The following is a 19,971-nucleotide window of genomic DNA, read 5'->3' as shown; positions in this document are numbered from 1 at the left end:
ACAGTCTATTTTAGTGATTACTATTAGGACATAATGGCGAAGCAAAATATAATAAAATATTTGTAAAATTTTATAATGACAAAATGATGAAGGTAAATTTAATAACACTATTTCGTATATTTGTATAATGGTGAAATTCATATAGACTGTTAAATAATACCTGTAATTAATAACAGTCTTCTCAAAACTACAATTATTAAATCACATACTAACTTCGTTATTTTATAGACTTTTTAATATGACGTACGGTTGAAAAAGAACTGAATTTATCAATTTTTGTCGTTTATTTTCATGTCATTTATTTCTGAAACGAACTTTTAACTTTTTCTGTGAAGGTAATTTAAATAAATAATTTTAAATAATTTTTCTATAATGATTCATTTTATAAAATATTAGATGACAGGCATATTATGAATTGTTCTCTGAAAACAACAATTATCAAGCCGCATGCAAAACATAATTAGTGTTTAATGTTAATTAGGAATATAAACATGAGATATAAGTGAAAATAATTTAATATGTTAGATATTTCTGTTTTGTATTATATATTTTTTTGAAATTATTTTATACACAGCATGTTTGGTTGCCTAAATACTTAAATACATTTGAAAACTGTATAGTACAAATTTTTCATTTATAAATCGCCATGATTTTTACCATTCTAGTTAAATTCCATATCAACATCTTGTTTATCCATAATCCTTGATACAGTGTACATAATCCTAGATACTTTGTTTAATTTTTAAAAAGCATATATTTTCATTACATACATACTAGTTGAAAATGTTTTATTTATTTGTTTATCTTAACTGAGTCGTTTGATAAGGTTTCAAAAAGTTAATTTTCATTCACGTGCATTGTGCTATTTTTAATTTATTATCTTTTTGCTTTGCTACCTTTCAGTTTTCAGAGCAATGTCTTCAAAATAGAGTTGAATATTAGCCTTTTTTTATCAAATATATATTACATACTATTAATTACTTTGCATATACTTTTGACATATATACATGTAAATAATTAATGTGTAGATCTATTAATATGCAGGAATTATATTTGTTAGCTATTATTTTACATATTATGTTTTGTTTAAAAAAAGGTATAAAATATTTGTAAATTTTGTTCTGTTTTTTACTTCTGTGAAATATCAATATGATATTTTATATACAGAATAGAAAGTGCTCTTTTGTATTCCTGTAATTAGCTAAGAAATAAAGGCGAAATAATTTTGTATTTGCTTTATTTACAATTCAAAACATATTTCACTAATAAAAGTTGAATAGAAAAACATTGATAAATATATTAACTATTATTATTTAACATTTACATATATCTAACATTAATTAACAGTTAGATACATGGATTCTTAATCGGTAAGTATTGGGATTGTCTACTATCATTCTGAAGTAATTTGTCTTCTCTATAGCCTTTTAAAAATTATTATACTATTCATGAAACATACCTCTTACCTGATTATAGATTAATTCGATTATTCTTCATTAATTTACCATTTATTTTCAGTGCTAACACATTTTAAAGTATTTTTTTTAAAAGAGTGATCTAATTATTTTCTGATAAAATTTCTAATGATTGTTGCTAATCAAAAATCAAACAATATACGACACAAATGTCATATATGTATGTATATTAGTTAAATTAGAATTGTTACACTATATTTAAAATGTGTTACAGGTACATATTTTACCAAAATAAAAGATCACTCTCGAACAAACATTTAGTATAATCCTTAGAGTGATTAAATTTTAATATCATTTTCGGAAAATACATCTAAACACACTATACATAAATATATTAAATTACATTAATAACATCAATAACATTGATAAACAGCAAAGGTGTAAAATTCTAGTCTTTCGTAAAGGACACGTGTATTTCGAATTGCTTTTCGTTTAGAGAAAGAAGTCTAGTGTTGCATTTCAGGGTTTCATTGTTAAAGTGAAGAAGAAACAGAATACAATCTATGTGTATTTTGATTCATGCTATTTTTCTACAAAAAATGTTATCTAAACATAAAATTAAATTAATATTCAACTAAAATAATTAGAAAAACATTAATTCTTAAACATCATAAATAAAATATATAAATATAAATATGATACACTTTTAAAAAGATTAACAATTCGGTTTACTTACTACTATATAAAGAGAACTGTAATAAATATTAAATGATATTAAACAATTAAATACAAGGTACTATATAAAAAATATCACAAAATTGTACTTATAATGCTTAAAATTAAGAATATAAATATAATGATAAAAATATATAACAATTATTTATATTAAAATCAAAAATGCAGAATTATTTGTTAGTTTTATGTATAATATAGAGAAATATATTGTAGGGAAAAGAGATCAAGTTCACTTCACTTATTATATATTTATTATTGGTATGCACAAAACAAAGGAACTTGTATTTTAAAATAGGTAATGTGATAAATGCTGTTGATATTAATAAAAAGCTCCTTCGCCAAAATAGCTCTTATTATTATTCTGTATTTAACTTAGGACATTTTAATATTTTTAAAAAAATGTATTTGTCAAAAAGGATAATAAGTGAACTTATATATTTAAAAGTTAGTTTATTAAATGAAATTAATTATTAAGAAAAATAATTAATATTTATGACTAAAAAGTCTAATGTCACTAATATTTTGAGCTAATTTGAGCATTTTGTTTCCATTCGAACTTTGATTCGTATTGATGTCGATCATATTAATAAAAAAAAAGATATTTGTTAATAAAGCAGCAAAATATGTTTGACCAATAAATAAAAAATTAAGATAATGGGTTAGCTAATGTTTATGATAGGGCGTTTTATACTATTTCATATAAACTTTGTACTGAAAATATATCACCATACTAAAACTAGAAAATGGAAATTTATTATTAAAGCTTTATCTATTACTAAAATGCACCATTTATTGAAAATAATTTTAAGATAAAATGAAAAAAGTCCTCAATATAACTTCTATTTATCGTATTTATTTAATTGTTGTGAATTATATATTTATTCTATTTATTTAAAATAATATCCCAACTAAATATTTCGGTTACAAGATTTAATATTTGAAAATTTGGGATTGGTCAATGACAAAATAATTTCCTCTGACCTTTTCCAGTTATTTTTCTGACATAACCGAAATAATCTAGATCTTCCAGTATACACATAATAATAATAATAAGACATAATAATATAACATAATAAGAATTTAGAATTAGTTTAGATGTAGGCGACAAAAAGTGCATTTTAGTTTATTATTAAACATAAACTTACGATAAAAAACAAATTTACATAATTTATTGCTCCCCCTTGTTCGGATCTTAGATTTAAGTTCCCTGGATGTAGTAAAAGGAACCTTATCGAATTAGGGAATCGACGGAAATGGATAATGCACATTGAATCTGTGATGAAATCGAAGGTGTCGCTGATGGAATCCTTAATGGAATTTCTTCGATTTTTTCTAAATCAGCTGCTCCTGCGGAGTTTTGTTTGCATAATCGTGGACTCTATAAAACATAAGCATATAGTTTAAAAATAATATTAAATAATGTATAATATTATTTATAGTACTAGGCTATGGAAAAATTTTTGTCGTCTATATGAAAGACATAATTTTATGGTTTCATGCATATTACAAAATAGACTTGTTCCATTAACGTCATATTTCATATTTGTCATATATAATATTTTCTAATTTACACATTTTACATTGAAGTGGCAATTCAAAAGACTGGATGTTGGAAGAATAGCGAAAATGCTGTTTATATTCATATTCATATTTTAACTTATTGATTTATGAAAGTTTTGTTTACTAAACTAAGTCTCGGAATTTTAAATACCACTAGTCAAAAACTCTAGAGTTAATCCGACTTTATTGTTTTATCTTGGAGGTAATGGAGGCATTGGAGGAAATCTAGGAAGAAAATTCCTTTTGCATGTAAAAAACACATACTAACACCATATATTTGGTTCACATGTCCTTAGCCACTTATTTAGATACAATAATTCAGCCGTAATTATTTTAGAAGTCACATATGAATTTGTGTTTATAATATTAGATTTATAAGTGTATTATTATAATGTATTCAACATAATGCTAGAAAATACGATACTTTTTAATTAATATTTTTACAACTTTGATTCGACATCGGCGTTGATTAACTTATTGGCTTATTGTCTTCTTATAATTTATTGAACAAAATTTCAGAATTTTTTAAGATCATATGAATGTTGGCATTTGTTAAGTAGAATATATTTTTAGTATTCCATGGTGAATCATTCATGGTACAGCTGACACTGGGACTTTTCCATTCAGTGTACTACAGTTTATTTATAGTAGAAAATCTAACTAGCACATAAAGTTTAATTAATTCATAACTTTTGTTACTATTCTAAACAATGTTGAATATTTACTTACCAATTCTTCGTCGTCTTTTATTGCTTCTTCTGTTCTGTCTAAACTAAATTGTCTCCTTAGAAGTTTCCCAGTTCGTTGTTTCGGGCTCAGCGATTTGTAATGACTGTAAGGAGTGCTTATGTCTTCGTACTCTTCCTAAAAAAATATTTAAAAAAATATTAATGTAAGGAGAATTTTATACATGTGGAATTAATTGTATTTAAAATGTTTATTAATTTTACGAATATTTCTAGCTTTTAATAGGACCTTGAGTAAATGTTCACTGTTTTCTAACAAATAATATTACCAGTACTGAATGCCTCTCATTTTCCGAAGTATAAAGATTTTTATAGTTAAAAATAACGTACCTTATAAAAAAAAGAATAATTTTGGAGAATATTACCTTAAGTTTATCCAAGGTAGCAGTGAACCATGCCATTGAGATGTATAATATAAATGTATAATAATAACCTATTGCAGTTTGTAAATTCGTTTTAATACCATACAATATTTTCTTCCTATTTTATTCTATTTAATAAGAGTTACAATGCTGTTTGATACATTTGAACATATAACCAAATTAGCCTGCAAAAGTCGTTTGGTTGTCAAATGTCTGCAAAATTCTCCAAAACATTGCTGATAATAACTGATTATAAACCTGCAAACGTTGTGTTGGCGCTTTGGTTGTTTTAATACATTTCAAATCGCTGCTTAATATTTGTGACTATTCTGGTTGAAAAAGCAGAGGCCAAATAAATAGTCAGTAAGAAACAGATTAAGTCTCTAATCAATAAGTTCGAACAGAAACGAGGTAATGGGGGCCCATGGCCTAGGAGCCCAAAAATGCATTAGAGAAGTAAGTATTGATATTATTAAATATTAAGCTGCTGGGGTTTGTATTGGAATTATATTTATTGTGCTGTAGCTGAACCGAATATTAGTATGGATACTATGAGTAAAATGTCCACAAAATAAAAAAAAACAATGTAATTTTGGATTCCCAGAAAGGAAAGTATCTACATACCTTGATGTTAGTTCTGTTCAAGATTTAATTTATGAAATGTATAAAAACGGCGAATAGTTCTTTTTACATAAAAAGGTAAATATGTTTTCTAATGAAAATAAAATACATGACTTACATATACAATTATCAGTTAGGTAGATTAAGCCTCCAAAAGATACCATAGGTGGTTTAGAAAAGAGTTCAATGTAAATATAATAAAATAACTCTAACCTATAAACTATTGTGGTTGTTTAATTAGCTGTAGTTTATAACATTCGGTAATATATGCAATAGATGTATTGTAATGTTAACATAAATTATATTTTATAACATTTTTGTTTCATTATTTTATTTATATTAGAATGTTGTTATATATCAAAGCTAAAATAAACTAAATTTAAAAATTAAATGCGACAACATTGCGAGGTTTTATCGTCATAAATTAAGATGAGTGAGTTCACTGCTACTTTGGATTTTAAGTCAGAAAACCCCATGGAAACCGTTTAATCTGATAGTAAAATCTCATAGTACTTGCCGTATTCACAACGTTTATAGCTTTTTAAGTGATTTTGGTGAAAAATGCATATGTTACAAGAAACAAATTTAAAGGTACTAGCTAGCGATGGACTTTTGCAATAATTCCATTAATATTACTTTTACTACTCTTTTAAAAAATAAATCATGTTAACTAAGTTCCACAAAAAACAATTCAAGGTCCTAAAAAAACAAATCATAGTTAAATTACTGTGTTACAAGTTGCTCAATAAATTTTATTATTCGATAAGAAAATCCGATTTTGTCGTTTGAAATGCATTATGAATATATTTTATTATTTAATGAAATCTCCTTCACTCCAATTGGTGCAATATTGGCATTTATAATTTACGATTTTGAGCTGATAATCCAAACAACTGTCGAAATATCTTTTAATAATTGTTTTTACGTCTTTGTTTAATAAAAACTATTTTTAACTCATATATTTTTTGGGATATCCGAATAGACAGAAATTAGAGAGAATAAGCCTCTGTGAAGACAAGGTGTGAAGTTTTGGCTTTTTATTAACCGGATTATTTTTCATAAACCTGTACAGAATAATAATTAAGTAATAGCGTCATATTCTAACGAACACAAAAATTATTGAACAACCTATTTTTATTAAAACATAATTAATAAATTAAATTAATCTTACTAACAAATATGTAGTTTTATATTTTTGTATTATTATGTTATTATTAATATGGTAATCCTTTAGCCTTGCGATATTACACCATAAAATAGAAAACTGGCAAAATGTTGCCTACTTTTATTTTACCAGGTCCACGATGGCCTCTACGATAAGGACATAAAGAACTAGTAGACGCTCCAAGTAAGGCAGCAGCGACCTCGGATGCCGACACTGGGGTTCCAAGAATTATTGATGTCTCCCCGGAAGTGCTCTTTACTATCCGATCACACCTAAAACAGTTTTCATTAAAGAATGAATATATGATATAATACGATGAATGATTGGCACAAAGTATATTAATCAAAATATCCTCAGCATTTTCTACAAATGTTTCTCAATTTTATGACAATATGATGAAACCATATGTCTGCCATATTATACTGTATCGATCTTAATAAGTGGTAATCAGAAGCCACCACTGACTGCTTTAGTTATAGGCATCTTGGAAGCAATGTAGCTATTGAGCAACATACAAGAAATCAGAAGATCAAAGAAAACCAAACTACACGAACTTGTTTAGTGTTTACTCTTAATTTTAGCTTAAGATGTCTAATTTAATTTTAATTTGAGAAATGCTTGCCCGCATTTGTCTTACTAGTTTATGATGCGAATACAACAGAAAAATATTGATAACTATAAACTAGAACTATAACTACGTGTTTTCATCTCTATTCTAAATACTTGTTGAACCACCAAATTTAAAGAAAATGGTGTCCAAACTATTATTCCTCAAATAATATAATTAACCAAATTAATTGGATATAAAATGACAATAATAATAAATCGATACTTATATAAGATGCAGAATTTATATAGTCTCCTATAAGAAAATATTATTTTTCAATAAATCTTCAATTCAATATGTGTTTTAACTTTGAATAAGAAAAAAGTATTTAATTAAAGATTAATGAAACAAGCATGCCACATATCAAACATAAAGCAAGTAGACCCACTCCCATTTACACATATTTCCTTACGAACCCTGTTGTTTGGCCTTGCACTATGTGTTTTACTGGTTGGGATGGGGATTACGACATGGAACCCATATAATCTTAATTGCGAGTTAACATACTGTTGTAAACTATGCTGTAATAACATATGATGCTTATTAATGTATATATATTCCTTCCAATAAAACAGTCAATGCACATCATAGATGACGGTTATATTTATATAATATGGCATACGAATATATCTAACAGTAATAGTAGGTGCTTCCATGAATTATGACCAATTGAATTTTTCTGAATTTTTTGTATGTCAACTGAATTAAAACTTAGAGTTGATGCGGCAACATTGTAATGTTTCGACGTCACGCATTACTAAAAAAATTTTGAATAGATTGTATAAACTTAATTTCAACTTAGTAAATTAAATTTAGAATATTGTCCTGGCATAGATATACATCAGTCATTTCAGACTTTCAATAACTTAAATCGTTTAATCGCCTTAGTTTTACGAATGCCGAATTTTTGTATTAAAAGTTGGCAATCCGAGTTAATCGAAAGCTGAAAAGTTATATATGCGTTCAATTTCTCAAAATTACAGGTTTAAACTTGAACTTTCTCAACGTTACGCTAAATTCACTGTCACTCGAAAGTACCTTCCATAAATATTAGACTTCGGTAAATTGCTTCAGTAAACTAGTTTAAAGAAACCCTGCCGGTTTTATGTAATAAATTATTTCGCGGTAAAAAGGTCGTTTTTTAAGACTTTTATATACTCAACCCTATGTTTCCGTCTCCTTATTATAGGTAACAAATTAGCCACTATATATATACAGCTCGTGATTATACAGGAAAACAGGCAAATTCGTATATATCTAATGTTTAATTTGCTCTATCATAAATTACCATGGATATGAAGAAATACCTGACAATAATATTTAAGAATAGGGTTTTCATTTATATTAAGATAACATAGGAGCAGCAGTATTGTCTATACAGTCATTCCAACAAGTCACCAGCTTTTTCCGTTAAAATAGTTCTTAAGTAATATAAAACCTTCTGTTTTATATCCTATATGGTTCAGTACTGAAATACACTTCATTACAATATATAACTTTGAAAAAATTTAATAAATTTTTGGGGTTGCCTAGGATTTTATAATATAAACATCAGACTTGAATCTATATAAATCAAATTAAAACAGAACAGTTGAAAAAAGCAAAGCACATCAGACTCAAAATCAAAGAATTGTACTAAATACAGATTGGTTTATAAGTCAGTTGTAAAGCCTATTTGAATTTATAAGATGCAAATATGGGGTTGCATTATAAATTCATATTTTCATCTCTATTCTAAATACTTGTTGAACCACCAAATTTAAAGAAAATGGTATCCAAACTATTATTCCTCAAATAATATAATTAACCAAATTAATTGAATATAAAATGACAATAATAATAAATGGATACTTATATAAAATGCATAATTTATTTATTCTCATATAAGAAAATATTATTTTTTCAATAAATCCTTAATCCAATATGTGTACAAAATTAATCCAGATTTTGAATAGTCGTTTTAACTTTGAATAAGGAAAAAGTACTTAATTAGTTTGTAAAGAAAGATAGATAAGAATCATAAAATTTGGATTTATATTCTTGATTAAAGAAACAAGCATACCTAACTGTGGGCATATTTTAAGAGTATTCCGTAGAAAATAAGGCACATATCAAACATAAAGCAAATAGACCCACTCCCATTTACACATATTTCCTTACGAACCCTGTTATTTGGCCTTGCACTATGTATTTTACTGGTTGGGATAGTGATTACAACACGGAACCCAAATAATCTTAATTGTAAGTTAACATACTGTTGTAAACTATGCTGTAATAACATTATGATGTTTATTAACGTATATATAGTCCTTCCAATAAAACAGCCAATGCACATCATAGATGACGAATATACTGCCAAATGTCGTTTGTAAAACTGTAAAATTCGTTATAAACTCGGAGCGGATTTTTCCGTCTCATTTTACCCTAATTAAAAAGAGACAGACTCTCTGATGCGTCGGAACATATAATCAAATCAGTCTATGAATTGTGTTATTACTGGTCGACCCTGTTGTCAAATGTCTACAAAGCTCTTCAAAACATTACTAATAATAATTGGAAGTTACCAACCAAAATTCTATGTTAATGCGGCAATATTGTGACGTGTTGACATCATAAATTTTGACGTGCTGTTTTTTGGATATGAATATAAACTATATGACATATGTCCTTTTTTCCAATTTGGATATTTTGAGCATTTGACCATTTTAAAGGTCTCAAATTTGAGAACATCAGCGTATCAGGGTATACCAGTCTTAACGTTAAATATCAAATATTTTAAAATCTTTATATATAGTTGTGTACTAGTACGTGTGTCACTAAACTTCAACAGTGGGCCGTCCGATGGTGTAGATTAACGGTGGTTGAATTCCAAAAATTTTCTTTAATTTTTTGGTTTTGTTTAAATGTCTACATCCATGTATATTTCTTATTTAAGCGTAGCATGTATTTTTATCCTTTAACAACATAGTTTGTATATTGTCTTGACAAATCCAGAATTTGTAATTTGATGTCACTCTGATATTCAGATAAGACAATGTCTGTCGGGCCAACTAATGTTTACAAGGTCATGAAAAATATGCATAGTTCATATTGGATTATATCTATGTACGTACCTGTCGTCTCCAGTTCTTGACAAAGACGAGAACTTTGATAGTTCCATGGTTTTGATAAACGTAGGATTTGGACTTGGTGCTTTCGTATGGCCTTCGCTGACGCTCAAGTGTCTTGTCGATTCCAGTGACACTGAGTCCGCAAATGAGTCTTCCTTGAGGCTGGGAATATTTGCTACAGTACTCACAATAAGACTTTCGTCCAGTCTAAAAATTTAACAAAAATACATTAACAAATCGTGAATATATGTCGTGTTTACATAGCATAAATAAATAAAAGAAGGTATTTAAAAATATATTAATTTAACGGAAGCTCTCCATATTTTATATTTTAACATCTACTTATTTTAACATAAATTAAATATAAACATACAATTTCTGATTGAGATAACCAATTATTTTGAGATTCCTGTCCTAGCCGTTTTAGTTAGACCAAAGGATCACGGTTAAGTAGTATATCAGGTAACATATCGACAGATACATTTAGGCTAAGTTATACCATTACTCCATCCCATCCCAAAAAGCATACGTTCTGAATATTTTACTTTATAGGACCATCAACAAATCCGCATCAGATTTTTTTGCAGGATGAACTTAATTACATCAGACGTCTTCCTCAAAACGGACACAGCTTAATGGATATAAATAGAAATATGCCTAAATTAAGCAAATAATATTTAATGATTAGAGCAAATCATTTCAGAAACATTCTTACTCTTCTTTCAAGTATTAACAGGCCGCGTGAGGTGGGCACTATGGAAACACAAAAAATTATTTTCAAATAACACAGTAAGATATTTCAGGTACTTCCTAACTCCAAGATTTAAAGGGTGCGCCTAATAAAGGTAACAGGTACTAAAAAGTGCCTGTGTCGGAAAGTACACATAGGAGAAATTGGGAACATGATAAGTACACCCATAAAAGAGCATCGATGTGTGACATATAGATATACGATTTACTCAAATTTAGCTAAATAATACATGGATATTGGCCACAACATTCACTTCAATAAAGCCGAGGTTTTAGTCACTCCGTTATACTATTTTTAGAGAAGACATGGAAAGAGTCTTGAGATTTATAAACACAAAAATATTCTCAACAAAAACAAAGGCTATAAGACTAATCTATCTGGCATACCACCTTCCTAGTTTTATTCCATTGAAATTGCAAAGTTCCTGAAAATCGAATCTGTAACGATTCCGAAACGTCGACTAATTTTAGCCACTAAAGGTGAGTCTAATTTGGAAGCCAATAATTCAGTTATGAACAATCGCGAAGTGTAACGTCTATAACTACTTTGCCTATTAGGTTTTATAGGAAAAATGTATACATGATATTTTTTATATAAATAAATGAACCAACAGAATCCTTAACAACATTTATGAATCCCGCTGAATGTTAAAAACCCGTATTAACTAAATTAAATCAATTTTTATTGTTCGATATTATAAATTCCTTGTTTATATTAGAAACACATTAAAAAAACAAATCATGTTTTATAAAATTGGCAGGATTTAAACTCTTAGAAACAGTACCTCTAAAACAATACGTAAAGGAGTAGACTACATTACGTGACAAACATACCAAAAAAGAAAAGTACGGAATATCGGCAACGACATGTCATCTTTATTAGTCGGTTAATGGCTGATAAAAATCCATATAGATAATGATCAAATTACTGTTTTCGACGGGAAAGATCTCAACTAGAAATGGAACAGAGCCAACTAAGAGAAAATGTATTTCATGAATGTGGGAATTTGTAGGCATGTTATATTTCGAGTTCATATATCATTTCTCACCATAAATAATCATTAAATAATTGCATCACAGAATACGTTTAAATATTTTTGATGTAAAAACGATTAAAATGTAATATACAGAAGAACGAAAATATAAGAGCACCGAATTCAGTTATTTTCATTAAATAAAATGGATATCGGAACCAATTTTGAAAATAAATTATATTTATTTTATTATCAAAATAGTTTTCATAATGAACATATTTTCGCTCTAAGTAAAATAATTAGCAAAAACATTTGTTAAATTTATTTAAATTTTCATTATATTAGGTGCTTGCATTTATTTTGATCAGCGATATTATTGGTAAAATTTCGAAGTATTCATGTAAACGACCTAAACTGGCCATTAAATACGACAGTTTCGGCATTTCTATACATAAAACAGTTTTCCATTTAACATTAAAGAGTTGCTCGGTGTATACAGATGCTAGCTAATCATGAAGTGTTTAAAATTATATTTTCGACATTTATTAGATGTTCTGCTACCGAAACCTATGAAACATTTTAGGAACTTACGGTGATGCTGATTCGTTAAATCCCAATTGTTGCTTTTAATTTCAACAATTTAGCAGTGGATATGTTGATGTAAATAGCAAAGAATGGCTTCGAAAGTCAAAAACGTTCGAAGACAATACATTGCAAGACTTATTGGACGAAAACCCAGCTCAACACCCAAAGAACGTTCAGACCGCTTTAGCAGTTGACTAATGTTGAGATCCATAATTGTTGATGTTAGTTTAAACGATTTAAAAGTGGTTATGTTGATGTATATGGCAAAGCATGGCTTGGAGGGCCAAAAAGGTTCGAAGACAATGCATTGAAAGACTTATTGGACGAATATCTAGTTCAGGCATCCAAAAAACCTTCCAACCGCTTTAGCAGTTGACTAGTCAACTATTTTCAGATTTTGCATGCGATGGGAGATCCAAAATGAGGAAAAATGGTACAACAGATGTATAGGGACGTCTACTGAACAAATGGTATATTGTTGCAAATAATACTAGCAATAGCTCTTTCGGATTCAAATTGCAAGAGTTACACGAGCAAGAGTTTGGTTAATGAAGGATACACAGTTGAAGCTCAAATGCGAAGTTCTACCGTACACAATTTACCCAGAATGTATAGCGCTTTCTAATTATCATTTGCTCAAATCGAACCAGCATAGCTGGGCAGGTAATTCAATTTCTAAACAAATCTCTCTTTCGATATCGTATCGCCATGTTATCGGAACAGTGAGCAAAAGGTTATAGAAATTAATGGAAAATATTTTGATTAATATTTTACCAATTTTTATCAATGATTTGTTTTTTAAAGTGAAGAAAAACCATTATACATGTAAGCACTTAGTAAATAAACAATATAAGATATAATGCACTTACCCATGACTTTCCCTATAAGTGATAGCCATAAAAAACATACTAGTAAATTGAGAATAATAAAAATTATGAATAAATAAAAAAAATACTTATATTAAATATATTTTAAAAATCTCCATATTAATAAGTACCTATATATACCTTTTAATATTTTTATGATGTAGAGTTTAACGTGGTTTACAAATCACAGATTTCAATATTTATCAATATCAATATTAATCAGTATTTGATTTATTCAGCATCGATATTTGATAACTTATAAAACGTACCAAATACCAAATAACCAAAGTATCTTATCTCCCAAGGAAAATTGTTTACCATATCTTTTTTCCAGCTTCTTGAAATTCTTATAAATTTTCAATAATTGTCTATAAATAAAAACAAACATTTGCACTCACTTAATGCGGAATTCGAATCCATAAAATTTTTAGTGGAAACGTAAACAGTTTAGCCACTTATTCACATCACCAAATGCAATCTTCATCAGACTTCATTCAACTTAGATACTTGGTCGACAAGAATTCCTTACTAAATGCATGTATTAACTTGTGTAGGAAATCAGACAGCTCAACAAATGGAAGGGAATAGTATAACCAAAAAATAGACAAATGGCGAAAACAGATCCGCAAACATTTGTTATTCATAACAATATAATTACTGATGTGAATTATAATATAGTCTATGACTATAATTGTATACTATTATTACAATAATTGTGTTATTACTCTATTATGATCAAATATAGTAAAACAAGAAAACAGAAGCGCAAACGAGCTATTTTTCAAAATTTATTTCAATCCTTATTCTATTCAACTATTCAGCAATGAAGGTGTACATTGCAAATATAAATATATAAAAAGTTGGATCTAAGGTATTACTGAATTAATTATTTTTTTCAATTAGTTTGACATACATCATTTAAACAAATTGGCTAAAGATATATTTGAGAGTTAAATACAAGAACGAATGAAAATAAAATTGTTATAAAAAGATATTGACTTTTTAATATAGAGCAATCGAGACAAATTACAAAGAAATATCTAAAAAAAAATATGTCAGCTTTATACGAACAGCCTGAAAAATCTTACTACTGACGTAAATCCATTTATTATTCCTTCAGAACATGGTTTTCATTGCGTCATCAAGTCAAATGGGTTATATATTAAATGGTTGTAATATCGTCAAATATTTGAATATTTAATAGATTTTTAAATAATATTTTTATGCATATTTATATGTAAATTATTATTATTATGTTGCTATATATTTTATTAATAATAAAGGAAAAGTGTATGACAAGGAAAATGACTGATTAACAAAAAAAATATATTCTGAATATATCATTTACTTGATCAAATTCATCAGTCAATTATTTAAAAATGCGTATATATTAATATTGCATTAATATATTACATGTAAAAAAATTAAAAAATATTCTCAATATACGAATGTCAGGTCATTGATCCTGAAAGGGCTCATGTGTTAGCTTTATCGAAAGTTATCTTTTATTGGTCAATTCGTTATATTGTAGCTGTAGGCTGAATCTCATAAGTTCTCCTTCGATACAGGTGCAACAGGTACATTTTTGGTAAAAACAAATTATCAAGCTCGTTTTCACTTTTCATTGTTGCCCAGTGATATCAGGCCTTTTAAACCAAAGTTAAGATTGAAATATTTTTAATTAAATTGTAATTTATTGATTATAATAATTAATAGACGAGAAAATGTTGAGATATGGAACTACAGTGAGTCAACATAGTATTCTACTCTATTTGAGGACTAATTTGATTCAAAAAACATAAATACATAGAGTGCGAAGGAAATAGGGACAATCATGAACGTTGTGCGTCTCTAGTCACAACAGGGCCGGATATTAAAAACAAGAACAACCGCCAGATATTTTAGCCCCACGCTTTGGTCTAAAAGTTTACAAGACATCTTAATCTATATTCCTTTTTATTCTTATTTTCGGGTATAATTTTTTGGATATTTGTTGTAACGACATGAATTTTAGAGTATTTACGGTAAAAATTAAAACATATAAACAAAACAAAAGTGCTGTGTTGTATTCTAGGATGTGAAAGTTCAAATAGAAGGCGTTTTTTTCACGTCATCCTGCTCTAAATGGAAATGGTTTAAAAAAAATAAATAATGATAAATTTAAGGAATTATCTTTTACAAGAACTCCTGTGTGAGTACAGGAAGGTTTGTTCTTTGCATTTCAGATCGGATATGAAGATAATTAATTAACCAAGTTATAATTCCTAATTGTAATTTAAACAGAAAGTATTTTAATTCATTAGTCATTTTAAGGCCAATAGAACACTGCAAGAAGAAATATAAAAAAGTGTCTTGTTTTGGTGAAAAAGATCAATAGAGTCTCAATTAGTATTAGATGTTGAATATTATAGAGAGAAAAAAATCTAATAGCTACACAACAGTTCGTGTTAATTAACAAACATTCAACAATAGACCAGGTTCATAGAATAACAGATGTAATTGAAGAAGCCTATGAAGGTAAAAAGGTATGTTCAGCTATATTCTTAGATGTAGCACAAGCATTCGATAAGGTATGGTATGACGGTTTTGCCTATAAGCTACAGAAAAAATACAAAAGTAAATCTGTTCAAGCGCAGTTCACGCATAATCAGACTACAATAACGCTAATAACACGCACTAATAACAATAAATAATAATATAATTCAACATAAAAACAACGCTAACTATCATGGAATTAATCTTGATGAAAAACTCCGCTGGAAGGAATATGTAAAAAAGAACTGGAGTTAAAATATAGGAAAATATATTAGTTAATTGGAAGAAAATCAACAATTATCAGTATATAATAAATAGCTATTATACAAGCAAGTGTTGAAACATATATGGAAATACGGAATTCATTTATGGGCATGTTCCGCGAAAATCCAGAACAACCAGGAGTTTGAAGAGACCTTCAAACATCGACTGTCACTCAGGAAATCAAGAGAATTACTGTGTTGAAATAATAACTCTTGAATAGCAACAGAATAAGACAGTGTTTTATAGTGTAGTGAAGTAAGGTGAAAAAATTAATTAAAATTCTTTTTTAAAATTTCCCGGTATAAATATTCATGTTTAGGTGATTAAGATGCACAAAGCTTAGTTACTAATTTATATATGGGAGATATATCGCCTTGTATATATCTTGAGATTTTATTCCATGAACATTTGCAGTCATTATTCCATGAACATTCACCTTGCAGTATGAATGTCTTGAAATAAAAGGTAGTGTTGGTGAAAATTAAGTGAATATTTGTTTGTTACATTTGGACTGATATTAAAACGAAAAGTGAGTAATTAAAACATTATTAATCGAAGTTATATAATTTTAGCAGTGTTTTATGTTCCTTTCAGTTATTCCCGTATTGTTTGAATTATTAAGAAATTATGGCAAGTTTGAATAAAATACGATTAAGTGTAGTATTTACGTGACCTAAAGACAAATGTGAAAATTTCATCCCAATATAGATTAATAAAATTCGAGAATAACGAGAATGGTAGGTTGTCTTTAATTTCTTTAATTATTATTTAAGATATTTAGATTTTCGAAATCGCAATAAATGATTTCATAGATATTCACAACATTGATTTAATTTTATGCCTGGTGAAGAAAAAGAAGAAAAGAGAAAATGTTCTTGCTTAAGGACCATTATTAGTTGATATGGTTATGGAGACATAGTATATCATTGTATTAAAGGTAATTCTAAAATTCCTGTAAATTTTGGCGGTATTCACTTCTGATTAATTTCTGGTTTCATTAGTAAATTAACCAATCAACCAATTTCATAACCAAGCACTAACCGAATATTGCAGGTAATAAATACGTTAATTTCTGCAGCAAAAGTTAAAATAATAATAAGGCATAGAATATTAATAGTTATAAAATAGTTATAAAGTTTAATTGGGACACATGAGAAAAAAAAATAGAAAGCAATAGATAAATGGAAGTCACGGAAATTCAAAGAATAATCCAATTTTACTTAAAAATGTAGGTAAAGAAATTATTCTTTTAATAAGCTGGGTGTATTTACTGTTTTTGTAGCAAATTTTTTAGATAAGAAATATGTGTATTTAGATATAAAATATATTTTTGTTTTTTAGATATAAAATAAAACTAACTACATAATTTGCATAGATGGAACACGTAGGACAAATAGAAGACCTTTTGAATCATTAACAGTACATTTGTAAATATTTTAAAGCATTGATAAATATTAAGGTTTAATAACTAATGCAATAAGATATGTGTTTTAATATAAAGACATTTATTATTTTAATAATAAATACTTTTCTATTATTATATTGAAAATACTGTGAAAACAAGTTTTAGTAACATATTATTTTTAAATTAGTCATTTTACTCTATTAAGGGAGAATAGATATTATGAATGAAAAGTTATTTCAAATTGATATTATTTTTTTGTCAGCTTACCATATATGCTATTGAAATTGTAATATATGCAATTTAATTATGAAAACCCATTAATGTTTCAGCGAATATCCATCAATGGTCATAATTGGCATTTAACCGCTCGAAAACGCTGTTCATCTACAGAAATAAACAAAAAGAACAACTTAATCGCACCTCTGCGGATTGAAAGTTATAAAGCACATTCTTTTGTTTCAAAAGTCAATTTCGACAGTCGCCCTCAAAGCTTATTATTCCGCAGATTATCCTTTAACCAGGGCCGGATTTTCCGACAACAGTTCGCCTGGGAGCTGCGGATGCCGAAATTAAATTTGGCGGAATTGTATTGTATGGCGAATTATTACATAACACGATTAAAACGATACCGCTTAATGAAATCAAACCAAGCGACAAAAACATAAAACACCACTTTGAATCGGAATCGGCAACAAACGCAGGCCAAAAAGTTTTTATGGAACGTTGTTTTAATTAACATAAATTTAAATTAATTAAAAGTACTTTTGGAACTGTACAAATTAGAAATGTTTGTATTTATATGATTATGTTGATAGTTATGGTGCAACTGTTTTTAAAAAACGGTAATTTTGTAAAATTAATTTATAAATAGTATACACAAACTAAACATTTAACATTTTTTAATGTAGTCATCTCCGTGCTCTACATACTTTTGCCACCGATTTGGAAGCTTGAATATTCCTTCTTCATAAAAAGTTTGAGGGCGAGTTGCCAACCAATTGCGCAATAATCCTCTAATTCTTCATTACTTTCAAATATTTTACCTGCAAGTGATTCTTTCAATGCCCAAACACAAAATAGTCACAAAGTGACAAGTCAGGGCTATCAGGAGGGTGCTCGAGAGTTTCCCAGTGCATTTCTTCCAATTTATTTCTTATCAAAACTGCGGTGTGTCGCTTGGCGTTGTCATGAAGGATGATGACGTCCCGAATGGGCATATCTCGTCGTTTGCTTCGATACGCGATTTTTGTCGACTGTAACAACACCGAATAGTCAGTCGCATTCACTGTTCGTTGATCGTGGACAAAATCAATGAGTAAAACTCCTTCGAACAGCACGGATGTTGTCATTTGTAAGACGTGTTCGTGGGCGTCGATCATAACTTTCATTTTCGAAACATTCTCGCCCATCCCTGAATTCTCTGACCCATGTATACAGTAGATTCTGAGACAGTGTAGCATCCCCAAATTGTGCCTTCAAAACAAGTGAACATTTCCGACGGTTTAACGCCTTCATTAGTAAAAAACTTTATGACAATGCGTTGTGCAGCAAACGAAGGTAACTCTCGCTCAGCCATGGCGCGGACAGAACCGAGCACAGCTGCCGTCCATATCGGTTTTCCCCCTCTTCGTAAACTAAAGAGCACTCGAGCATCGAATCATCTAGATCGGAATTATGTGCTAAGCTAAATAGTAAAATTACTGTTTGTATTTAATTCCCCACGTATAAATAATGTAATATACTATTAGCAAAACATTTGCTTTAAAAAGCGATAGAATCAGTTAACTTTGCATGCATCTTTGTTCAATTGTTTATTGATGTGCATCAAAATAATTTTCTAAATCACCTCTAAAGATCCAAAGAACGAATAACAGTTCTGGATGCTAGATATGACGAATACATGAACGTAACGATTTGACTTAACTTCCGATTATGAATACCAGATTATTTCTTTTCACTGAGTAAAAAGAAGATATCTATTAAATGCTGCTAGCGATACTTAGTAAATTTTTAACTCAGCCAAAAATGGCAAATTAAATATAAATATTGAGTGATTAAAGTGAATGAATTTTATATTGCAGTAGGAAAGAACCGAATATTATACAAATCACTTTAGGACCTGCATTACTTTTAATTAAAAATGAGAAAGATCTACTCTTCGGTATCGTAGAGTCGAAAAAGCGCTTGCAAAAACCTGTGCTAGGTGTAAGGTAAAGATAAAAAATTAACAAACTTATATTTTGATTGATTCACATGGAGAGCACCTATGAA

General features: G+C 28.3%; 1 protein-coding gene across 1 annotated transcript in view; it reads right to left on the bottom strand.

Moving 5' to 3' along the window:
- Positions 1–1,239: 1,239 nt before the first annotated feature.
- LOC143192913 (retinal guanylyl cyclase 2) overlaps positions 1,240–19,971 on the bottom strand; it is a 190,139-nt gene continuing 171,407 nt past the window's right edge. Inside the window, exons 18-21 of the mRNA XM_076398735.1 lie at positions 10,325–10,528; positions 6,723–6,876; positions 4,440–4,574; positions 1,240–3,528 (exon numbers count right to left, since the gene is read on the bottom strand). Of these exons, the coding sequence (XP_076254850.1) occupies positions 3,379–3,528; positions 4,440–4,574; positions 6,723–6,876; positions 10,325–10,528 (643 nt within the window). The 3' untranslated portion in view covers positions 1,240–3,378. The remainder of the gene's footprint in view (positions 3,529–4,439; positions 4,575–6,722; positions 6,877–10,324; positions 10,529–19,971) is intronic.

This window comes from Rhynchophorus ferrugineus, unplaced genomic scaffold (assembly GCF_030347505.1).
Source record: "Rhynchophorus ferrugineus isolate W39M unplaced genomic scaffold, kcgeb_rfMv2 rfM3, whole genome shotgun sequence".
Lineage (NCBI taxonomy): Eukaryota > Metazoa > Arthropoda > Insecta > Coleoptera > Curculionidae > Rhynchophorus > Rhynchophorus ferrugineus.
Note: the sequence above shows the minus strand (reverse complement) of the source record. Positions and strands in the feature narration are given on the sequence as shown.